The sequence below is a fragment of the Diadema antillarum genome, unplaced genomic scaffold (genome assembly GCF_040938485.1).
Source record: "Diadema antillarum isolate AM-2024a unplaced genomic scaffold, OU_Dant_1.0 seq00000217_RagTag, whole genome shotgun sequence".
In the NCBI taxonomy this organism is placed as follows: Eukaryota; Metazoa; Echinodermata; class Echinoidea; order Diadematoida; family Diadematidae; genus Diadema; species Diadema antillarum.
Window position 1 is genome coordinate 666851 of NW_027271272.1, and position 12209 is coordinate 679059.

The 12209-nt window shown below is 39.0% G+C and overlaps 1 protein-coding gene across 1 annotated transcript in view; it reads left to right on the forward strand.

The window, feature by feature from the left end:
- The first annotated feature begins 3894 nt into the window (after positions 1-3894).
- Positions 3895-12209, forward strand: part of LOC139729036 (proton channel OtopLc-like) — a 49475-nt gene continuing 41160 nt past the window's right edge. Inside the window, exon 1 of the mRNA XM_071639959.1 lies at positions 3895-4021. Coding sequence (XP_071496060.1) covers positions 3895-4021 — 127 coding nt within the window. The remainder of the gene's footprint in view (positions 4022-12209) is intronic.

Below are 12209 nucleotides of genomic sequence, written 5' to 3' on the forward strand. Positions count from 1 at the left end.
TTCCCGAGGTCTAATTGGCTGTTGAATGGTAGCTTTTAACACTTTAAGATAATGTGGAATTGCACCTCGAGTTCTCATCAAATCGGTGGCGTGTAATTTCCGCGTGGCAATCGGTTGTTTGATGGGAGCTTTTGACACTTGAAGATGAATCGCAAGTACCCAACACTATAAAATACAGGGTAATGGTCAATGATGCTGGTGATGGCAATTCTAATGGAGGAAGTAGTAGGAATAGTATATTAAAGTGTAAGTAGTAGTAATAGTAGTAGTACTAGTAGTAGTCGTCAGCAGTAATACAGTCGACTCCCGTTATAACGAGGTCCTCGGAACCGGCAGTTTTCTTTCGTTATATTGAAATTTCCTTATAACCAAACAAATAAACAATAAATATAAAACATGGAGCAGATAATGTTGGGGTCTGAATCTTACACGACTTCGTTGTAATCGGAATTTCGTCATAACCGTGTTCGTAGGAAACGGGAGTACACTGCAGTAGGAGTAGCAGTATCAATTATTATGATGACAGTGATTACAGTGGTCATGGTAGTAATCTTGATACTAATAAGATACATGATGATGTGACAAAACATTAATCTTTTGGTTCTACTTCTACTATTCTTTTAAGAATTTTTAAGAAATTCATGACACACAATACATTAACGCATCTACCTCTAAGCCGTGGAAATTGTGCAAAGTCCTGAGCAATTGTGGCGTAATGCTTTTCTGTTTTAATTCACCCTTTTCCCATCTACAAAGATAAATAATACAGCCTTTTGTCATGACACTATATGGATTAAATTATTATGCCATGCCCATCGTCACATGATATGTGGGGTCCATATACGTGGGAAACGACAACATTCTTAATAGGCAAATCTCATATAATGCAATGTACGCACTCTTGCAGTTGAAGAGGAAAAGGTAAAGGTGATACGCACGACTTTTATGACGACACAATAGGTTAAATGAAAGCAAGAGAGTTTTGAACAGAGGGGTGAAAGATATGAGGTATGACTTTTCTTCAACTTGTCTGCCTTCTTGTACCAAGAAATTTGTTTGATCACAACCTCTGATGATCCACATTTTTTTAACAAACATGTCGGAAAAAAAGGAACCAGCGCGAATCGAACCTGTCATCTATAGATGACAGGTTCGACTCGCGCTGGTTCCTTTTTTTCCGACATGAAGCAGTATATACTGCTTCATCTACTACCACTGTCATCTACTACTGATCATACAACGTAGCACGTTGTTCCCTCAGTGCATGCATATCCAACACAAGGGCGGATCCAGGAATTCCGTAAAGAGGGGGCCTTTACAATATTAGAGGGGGCGCACGCACCCCTCGCCCATTTTTTCTTTTTACTTCTTTTTTTTTCAACGAAAAATAAGGGGGGGGGGCGCCCGGTGCGCTCCCCCCTCCCCCATCCGCCACTGCAACAGTTGCATTTGTCAGTGAGTGTAACTTCGTCTGGCAAAGAAACTGTAGTTGTCGACATGACATTAGTTTACGACAAAGTAGTCGGATAGATATCTACGGAGTGAAATTGCTATACACAAATCAAACAATTTCAAGTCACAGTAAAACAACGCTTGCAAAGTTCTTGAATCTGATTCTTCCGCTGATCATTTTAATAGATACACTGCAAAAAGTCCGGTGTTAAATATGAAACACCGAGCTGGTGTTAAATTTCCGGTGCTCATTCATGGTGTTAGATTAACACCTCCGGGTGTCATTCAAAATATAAAATTGTTTTTTGAATAGTTTCTTAGTTACTGCACTTCTTGTTAATTTTGAACTTCAACAAGACGATAGAGAATTTTCCGATAGAGTACCTGATTTGTGAAAAAATTTCTTAACACATTTACACCACAGTAACACCAGTTGGTGTGGTCTCCTACTGAAGCTTGACGGGTGCTATACCATTGAAATAAACACAACCAATATCAAATCAACACCATGCGGTGTCATTATTGAATTAACTCTAGCGTAGTGTCAAAAATATCACCAGCCACAGTGTCAAATTAACACCACGAAGTACCAGGTGAACACTTTTTAACACCGTCACAATACATTTTGTACACCTGTGGGTGTGGTCCTCTATTGAAGCTTGATCGGTGTTGATTTAACACCTATGGTGTTGAACTAACACCGATGTTTTTACAGTGTATAATATGTTGTCACTGTTGGGAGCATCAGTGTCCAGGCAAGAGCTTTCGGGAAGATGAAGATAATGATAGACAACTTTTGTTTGTTTCATATCCAATGTCATGCGTAAATTAAAGAAGAAGGAAAGTCGATGAAATTCAGGTTATTGATTCGCCATGGCAACTGCTTCCGCTATACTGCCAGTGATTACGTGTCTAATTGCACACAGGAAAATCAAGTCCCTCGATTAAATTGTATAAACGTTAATCTTCAGCATTATTGTCCGACTGACCGAGAATTACATAGTGGTTTCATACGGTATTGTGTGGGCGAAGGCAAATGTGTACAGTCGTTGTTGCTTATTTGACTCTTCATACTTTCGGTTGTGAGTTTTTGATTTGTTTTGTTTTTGTTTTTGTTTTTTCACTGCACTGTTGCCATTGGTTACGATCTCCATGACACCGAGGCTCTACTGTCGGGGTCACCCGAATTCTGTGCCAAGTGAACATCGCGATCCAAATTGCTGGTCCATTGTGAATGGCGGGTCGCGCGCTTCGGTACAATTGAATAACAGATACACATCGTGATATGCGTCTTGCAGTTCAGAAAGCAAAAAGGTCGCACAGATTTGGTTTTTAGAGAGGCTCTTGGCCTAAAGAGATTAAGAAAGTTTGGCAAGCACGTTCTGGATACCTAGCTCAGCTCGTCCTTTGCGATCTTCCTCCCTTTCAACTTTGTTTGATTCCCTTTTTTCTGTTTCTCTCCGAATTTGTCATTGCGACAGATATGCTGTAATTCATTTGCAGCGAGGTCGGTCGCGGAGCACAACCCTGCAGTCACGGAGAGATTTACAGTGTGTTTAAATGAGGGGATTCGTGTTTCTAGCACTCTTGATACTGTCCGCGTCAACTTTTTTTTTATGTTTCAAAAAAGCCGGCATTCGTTAGGACCCGAAGTAAGGGACGCTCAAGAGCGATTTAAAGCTGCTGGGAAGACTGTTCAGTGACTATCTGGAATGGATGAGGAAGGCAAAGTCACATAATTCTTCATCTCTTCCGTTTAATGTCAGCCAAGAGCTGGTTTGGGACCAAAGCGAGTTACATATACGTCCGGATCGCTTTAACACTGAGCCTTGGGGAGAGAGAGGGAGAAAAAGATGTCTGAAACTGGCCAACAAACTCCGGAGCACAAGTCACATGTAAAACAGCCTTAGAGAGAGGCCACTTTTCGAGCTAACAGAATCCAATCAAACTATCAGCGAAGTTTGAGGGGTACACTGCCACCTTTTTCTGCCACGGGTGTCCCTCCGAACAGCCTGGTTGCCTGTCTTAACCATGGAAATCGTTCCCCCATTCCCTGAAGTTCCTTCTCGACATTGATTGGTCCGTACACTTTCTCTCTTTTAGTTGCCCAGACTTCCCGATCCCGTCGACTCAACTATTCCCGCGCCCAAGTGGAGACCCAAGAATTTCAGAAAAAAAAAAAGTTTTCAGAAAAAAAAAGTTTTCCGAGCAGACAACCGGAAGTAGGCATGATTTGTACTAGTGACAGATTGACTGGGAGTGGAAAGTGTCCTATCTCTAGCGTAGGGTCATGAGTAAACCAACGCCTTGCAAACAACCTACAAAACACGCGAAGAGGGGACTTGATTTGCTTTGTATTATTTCTTCCCTGCGCTGCAACAAAGCACATGCTGTAATAGCACTTTGCGTAATGTTGTGAAATGGACAGTGGCCTGTATCATCATGGCGGAACGATATGTGTACAACAAGCGAGCGCGGGAAGATCTGAAGGCGGCTAAAGCTATCGCCGATCGTCTGGCGAGTCGAGGTTGGTGTAACAGCATCTGCCAAGGGAGGGATTGCAGTGCTTGTAAGTCAACATCGTTCTCACGTCTTCACTCTTCATATTTTCGCTGACCATCTGATACAAATTTACACCCATTCTACAAGCCTAGATTGCCGCTCGCACAAAGAGCAGCGAAATCTTCCGTCCTGACCTGAAGTTAATTTCACGATTTGTTTTCAAATTTCCTTTTGTTTATTTTTTGTCCGTTTTGTTGCATATGAGTTTTCCATTACATTTGTTCGAAATCATTATCCACGGTGAATAAGTCTCGAGCTTTTGTGATGTGTATTTACCTTTTATAGGCCATGCAGCATCGAATAAACAAAACTACTAAATATAGCATGGATACGGGTACATGGGACTATTATCATGATATCATATCAGATACCGTATGATTCTGAAGTACACAAAACTCGCATTTCAGTTTGGTAGTTAGTGGATTCGAATTGCTCTTGACCAAGCCCATTCTTAATAACCTAAATGTTGCACATGATATCCCCTAAATCCAATCTAAATAAATACATTAATCACAAATTTAGGAATGGGGAAGAGGGAGGCGTATGGGGAGGGAGTCTTTTCCCGAAGGTGTAAGATTCTGCCTTCAACATTTTACTTCTTGATTATTGTGAACTTGATTTTTGTCGAAAAAATGAAATGAATTTGAAGGAAATCGAATTGAAATTGAACTTTTTATGATTTGCGGTAGTGATATTTATGATCATCTATTAATCAGACTGACGACTTGTGATAGGCCTTTTGATTTGAATACGATAGCAATGCTGCCAATGATCGGTAGTATCGGAATATGACTCAGCGACAGAGTAGAACACCTGTACAGAAAATGAGCTAATAATGTTTGACATTACGATTAATACGAAGGCCACTAAACAATGCATCTTTTGGAAACCCTCCAGATGTCATAGGGGTACCGGTATCATGCCTTCTCTTCTCACACACAGTGGTATATTGTTGATACCTTAAACTTCACATTCAAACACAGTGAAGCGCACGAATGTATGCACATGCACACACATACACACACATACACACACACACACACACACACACACACACACACACACACATACGCAAGCACACACACCACAACCACCACCACCACCACCACCACACATACTCAAATACACTCAGTCCAAAACATCCAATCAGAAAAAACAAAACAAAACATATTTTGAATACTGGGTAATATGGAACCAAACATGTCCATTGTCTTCACTGCCTTTTTGTACACTATCATTATACAGTGTAGTTCCCGAATCACTCGGCATAGTCATTGATAATGAGGAAGTGGATTTGAATCAAGAGGACCCTGAAACTAATAAAACTTTCATTGTATGGAGTTTTGGTACGCATCATTGTGTTCGCTCCCACCTATTGTGTTTAGTCCCATCAAGTGTTGCTATTAAATCAGACTTTAGGCAGTTGTTCCTGCGATAATCTCATTTTATCTAAAAGCTGGCAAGGAAATTGGAGTATGAAAGTTTGATGATGAGTGAAAGTGACTTCGTGCTAGTCGAAAATGATTGAGTAGGTTTTGCCTTTGCCCATTGCGTCACTCACTATGTGCAATTCAAACGAAATGGATTATGCCCATGGCATTAAAGGGGCTATAGAACGCAAATGTATGTTGACTTGTGTTGATGCATGACACCCCTCAACATGACTTTATGTGGTCCAATGAATAAATGTAGATATGTCTGTTGCTAATCATATTAGTGCCTTGGCAATGATTACTCAGTAACAGTCTCTGGCAGAATCTTGCTTTGGATTTTTTTCTCTTTTTAGTCCGTAGAAAAAGAGTACAAAAAATTTTATGAAATACATGGCATATATTCAGCTATCCTTTAGCCACATAAGTGATAGTCAAGGTATACAATATATCAACACAAGTCATCATGCGTTTGCATTGCATAGTCCCTTTAATGTTTGACATTCAAGTGGGCGTGGTCATAAAGAATAACATCAATCAGCCTAGAGGACCAGGATGCAAAACGATTAAATATTACTGCCAATATTTGTCCCAAGTTTATCAAATCATGACTAGGATGAGTCTTCCATTTTCCAAACGTTATCCGTGTCTCATTATCTACAACTGATCTAATTTTTTTGTCATGATTTCAGCCCCTACGCAGCCATACATTATTGAAGCAGGGCGTGTCCCGTTATTACGTAATAACGTGCACAGGCAACTCGTCTTTTCAAGAATTCAATTCAAGTGATCAATTAACTCAAGGACTAGGAAGATTTTCATGATTAATGTTGGTTATCTTCATTTACATAATTGTCGTTGTAATGACTGCTACACTACTACTACTACTACCACTACTGCTAGTACAATGTACTACTATACTACTACTTCTACTCCTACTCCTACTACTACTACTACAATGTACTACTACTACTACTACTACTACTACTACTACTACTACTAGTACAATGTACTACTATACTACTACTACTACTACTACTACTACTACTACTACTACTACTACTACTACTACTACTACTACTACTACTACTATACTTGCTATCATCTATCATTGTCATTGTTATAGTTGTAATTTTGTTATGTTAAAGACTACTTTCGTTATTCCATGACTACATTCAACATATCACAAGTCCTCTTGCTGCAGTCGTTCTATTTATAGACTGTATAGACTCTTTTAAGTCGTAAAATAGTAGGATATATAAGTGTATCCTGTAACTTTGATTTTTATGGAAAGTTTATTATGTGAACATGGGATTTTCGTTGCTATCTTTAATTTTTTTTTTGATCTGGAGATACATGTCACAAATATAATTTTTGGAAAAATCATTTATTCATTCATTCATTCATGAATGAATGAATGAATGAATGAATGAATGAATGAATGAATGAATGAATGAATGAATGAATGAATGAATGAATGAATGAATGAATGAACAAACGAAAGAATCGATGGATGAACAATTCTTTAAACATTGTCACTACAACGCTGGCGACCCAACTTGCACACAATGCCAAATGCAATTTGGGTCACAACTCCTCGCTGGGGGTCATCTATACGACAGCAACAACAACATGTTAGCATAAAAGAAATTCGAGGCGGTCTTTTGTGTCGCACTTGCACATGGAGCTATACTATGATCAACTTCTGTTCGTGTATTGACTGGTCTTGCTAGCACTGTCCGAAATAGAATCCCGACTATAATAGCTGCCACTATCAAATGAGATCAAAAGTTGCCAATTTCTCGTTCAATTCAATTCAAGCGAATGAAATTAGTGTAAGCCACGGAAATTCACAATTTTGACAAAAGTGCATCTGTAAAGAATGACAAAAGTGCACACAAAGTGCTGCTAAAGAAAGAGGAGGGAACGAATTGTAAATTAATGTGAACACATAAAACAATCACCCCTATTACGTAACATGTGTAATGACCTTTGATATGAAACTGGGGTACCAAATGTATGTATTTATACATATATATTATATAGGCCTTATATATAATAAACATATATATAATTTTTGGAAACAATTCTATTTCTTATATTAAAAAAGGAACTGCTTGCATTTTATAAAGTTCTCGCAGAACCGATAAGAAAAATCTGAACGAGCCTAGCGAGTCAATTATTGTCGGTGTACTTGGCGCTTGTTACATGCAGGCACTATGAGTTGACGTTATCTTGGCTTACAAGTGCGCGTGTTGGCCTTAGCACTTCCGATGTGTATTAACACCATTACATCGAGGTCAGGTTTCATTTTTTTTACCCTTTCCAGTAAGTTACGATGTACCCCTACTTTAAGAGGCATTACTTCATTTCCATCCAATTTTAATTGCTCGCGGAAGTCCCCTGGATTTCCTTCTTTTTGAAACTTCAGATGCATTCGTAGTTGCCTTAATATCCTCATTTGATATTGCATATTGAATATTGAATATCCATGATTCTAAGGCAGTGACGAAATTCGTAAAGAGTCTATTTGCACAAGCGATGTACTCTTACTTTAAGAGGCATTACTTCATTTACATCCAACCTCAATTGCTCCCAGAAGTCTCTTGGGTTTCCTTGTTTCTAGAGATTCATATAAATTTATATTTGCCTTAATATCCTCATTATTGATATTGGATATTGAATATCAATGAATCTTGAGACATCGGAGAAATTTGTCGAGATTCTATTTGTACAAGCGACTTTCTTTTGTACAAGCTTTGGATTCACCGTGGGCAGTGGTGGGAAATGCAATATCCGACCATTTCTATACATTCTGCACGACAAAGAGAAACAAGAAACTACAGTACTGCTACTACACTTCCGATACATTATCTCCAACTAATCATCAAGCCTTTCTCGTTCTGCATTATGCACTTACAATCACCAAGTAGAAAGCATTCATTGCAGTACTTACAATGACTTACATATAGCAGCAGAGATGTGTAGCCGTTTGTTACAAAAAAAAATCAATAAAGCTAATTACAATGTTATAAACTTAGTATTCCTTTGTAAGACAGTCGCAAAGGTGTTGAGGCGACTACGTGTGATGATAATATCGAACAATTTTGGCGCCATTACCGTTGCCGCGGCTATACCGTCTGCACCGAAGCGGAAACGTACTGTGATGTTGGTTGACAAGGCCGCGACTAACAATGATTTTTGTCCCAGGGACTTCAAAATGTCGAATTCTTATCCTTGGATGAGACGGATAAACAGACGAACATACATACACACAGACAAACAAACAGACAACAATATGTAAACAGACAAAAAAAAAAACCAAACACACTCTGTTGAGAAATGAGAATAAGACAGATTGGAGAATATGTTTGAAGTGCGAAATTTATTTCTCGTTTACTATTAAAAAGTAGTGATTTCATATCATATCCAGATTTCCTATCACCATACTTATTATGTAATATTTACGTATATTGTGTAAACATCGTATAACATGTAATTTTCCCTGATTGATTAGGGTTGTTGTGTTTCTCAAATTCTTTTGCTATAAAAGACGAAACTTAAGCGGATATTTCAAGATAGAAGGAGTAGAAGATGGAAACAACCAAAGAAGAAATTATATGAATGTATACCGGCAGAAGGACTTGCTCGAAGCCGTTTGAATCAAGCGAAAACTCAACACGTGTGCTCGACAACGTAGAAGGGGGGCAATGCCATTGTTTCTCGTAACGATTGCATGTTTATAGCCCTTATCTGCGCCCCTTTATTTTCCCAGGTCATGCAGGGCATGAAAGGGGAAGGGTTTTGGAGGGGTGTAAAGAGGTTGCTATGTGTTTGCTCGAGGGAGGCATCTTGGTGCCCCCTCTTTGCCTGATGTCATCCGGCACAGTCATGTCGTTTGCATGAGTCATCACTATGACGACGAGCGCCAGGATGACATCATCCACGTCTGTCAAGGTCACTGCCTTTCGAGGTCATTTTTTTTCAGACATAAATTGTAAGCCCATCGCATCTTCAGTGAGCCTCAAGACATCCCTGGGTAATATTTTCAGAAATGGTGGAAATGAATAAAGGTCTTTGAATGAACCCTTGAATGTTGGAGGCACCGTGGCATAGGGGATACGACTCTTCGGAGGTCTCGAGTTCGAATCTTGTCAAGAGCCAATACGTCCTTGGGTAAGATGCGTTTATTCAATATTTGATATCCTTCTCGATACAGGTGCGTATCAATTGGTATACCTAGGATGATACTGACAATGCAGGGCCCTCTGGCAGAGCGGTAGAGCTTGGGTAACACCGAAGAGGTTACTTGACAAAAAGAAAACCATGGATAATACGCGTTATGATTGTATACATAATGTAATGCAACTGTACTGGATATTCATCCACGTATACATTCGTATAAGCTTTATTATCTGGGATCGGTGTTATACATAAATGCAGTTTACTGTAATATTGGCGAAGATTGAGAGATAACACACCTGTTGCAAAATGTCCTTCTCTGTAGATACGTTTTCATCATTATTTTTCTTGCAAGAATTGAAGTAGAATATGATGTTGTTAGATAGTTTTGTTACTGTTTTGAAATAAGATGTTCTGATCAGATGTGTTCGAAGCATATCGATGACAGGTTCAGTAATATGCTAATGTCCATATGGGGGATCAAAAGACAGAACTGGCAAAAAAATAGAGAAAATTACTGCTTGGCTGCGAACCCACTGAAATATGCGACAAAAAGTCTCAAAACTCTCATGATGATAATGACAATACAAAATGTTACCATCTTTAACACTCTACATTATACTTTGCGTCTTGCTCAGGTGTCCTGTCATTCTATACTCTTTGATTTGTAACCTTCCAATGTGCGTATAGATATACAATATGTCTCCAAATATACAATCAGATTTTCGCATTTATAATTTCAAATAAAAATATGACATCTTACATATATTTTGCAGTAACCCCATTCAATTTGGTTAAGTAGTCACGGAGAAATGTGGATTGTTGTAAAGCATGTCATGGGTCTGTTTCTTCCAAGTTTAGCACTTGGATGCTCTTTGGACTCACTGCATATTAACGTGTGAACACAATGGACAGAACTTGGACGGAAGGGATTCCTGACATGCTCTACAAAAATCCTTATTTTTCTTTGACCACTGAAGCAAATTGGATGAGGTTTTCTCTATAGGTTGTGGGTAATAAGTTAAATAGTTTCATACCCTGAAATTGTATTTGGATTGCTTCATGATTTTTAAAGTTATCGTTGCGGATGTTCCCGTTGTGTGTGTGTGAGGGTTCTTTTTTTTTTTGGGGGGGGGGGGCATACTAATATATCCGTGGAAGTCCTACTCTCTCTGTCACACCACACATCATACATCTTTCTTCTTTTTTTTTCACTTCACCCTTTGCTTTGCATAAGTCATCAGGGTGAGACCTTAACGAGTAGGAAATTAACGTGTATTTAGTCAGATTGTGAAGTCATTTGCTACATTTATGGGGGATGTTCCAAAGAGATATAATTTCGCCTAAAAATAGATTGCACTTTTCACTCGAAAAAAGAGAAAAGAAAAAGCCGCGACGGATCGCATTTCCAGTCTGTGCCAACCACACAGCTCTGTGAGTATCATGTATTGAATGTGTCATGAGCGTCTTAGATGTCAAGAACAATAACATAAAGTAAGGGAGCTAATGTCGGCAACGGCACGATGAAAAGAGAGTGGGCTTGAAAAAGAAAAAAAAAGGGGGGTAGGATGGGCTGATATAAGGGTCACGTGATTGATGTCAAAGCACGCGTCACCCCGGCTGCCGGCCTATACGTCCACGGAATTGTAACGGTTGTTTTTCCTGTTCTTTTAGTGATGCGTTATTAACTCACAAATAGAGACAGCTAATTGACATTGATTGACAGAAAATGCACTGATAGCGAGATACGCAGTCATTTATATACACAGGTATCAAAAGGAAAATTAAAATACGTTACGCAAATATAACAGGGTGCAGCAGTAATTCCGGCCAGTATATTAATTTTTCATAGAAAAGGCAGTCCCCTTCGGATACATCGTGTTTTGCAAAGAGTTAATCATACGAATGATAATGGCTCAGTTGATGTTAATGGTCAACTATTTAGTGCTTAACTATCAAAGGTTCGGTTTTATGGAAGATAAATTATTGGCACCGATAGCTGCGAATAGCAAGGTCAAAACCCCTTGGCCCCTCGGTTCCACAATGAACTCACTGCGTCTTTCTCACCTGTCATTCGTGGCAACGAGTGGGACTAAGGGGAACAGAGTTTGCATCTTAATATTACTGTAGCATTTTAGCAAGTAGAGGGAAATAGGATTGCTACGACCATCGTGATTTTGAAACTTCTACAGACTTATTGCATCTTTCTGTGAGCAATGAATCTAATTCTGATGTGAATATTGTGCACCGACGCGCACATTTAGAAAATTAAGCATATTATTACCAAACTTTTCGGTATATTATTGTCAAACCTTTCAGTATAACAACACAGATTAAAGAGCATTCAACAACCCTTAATGTAAATATCTCTTGGGAGATAAAGAATAAAGATGAAAAGGGTGCAGTGTGCTTCTTTTTCTTTGAAGTAATACTATTTGGTATCTAAAACACGTCATGTCACACAAGCTTTTGATGCGATGACTTATAATCCTTAAACTAGTTCCGTATAATCTGTCAACCGTGTGCATGGTACGGTTGTACTGTTTAATACCACGTGAAAACCACGAGGTTGGCCAGTTCTTG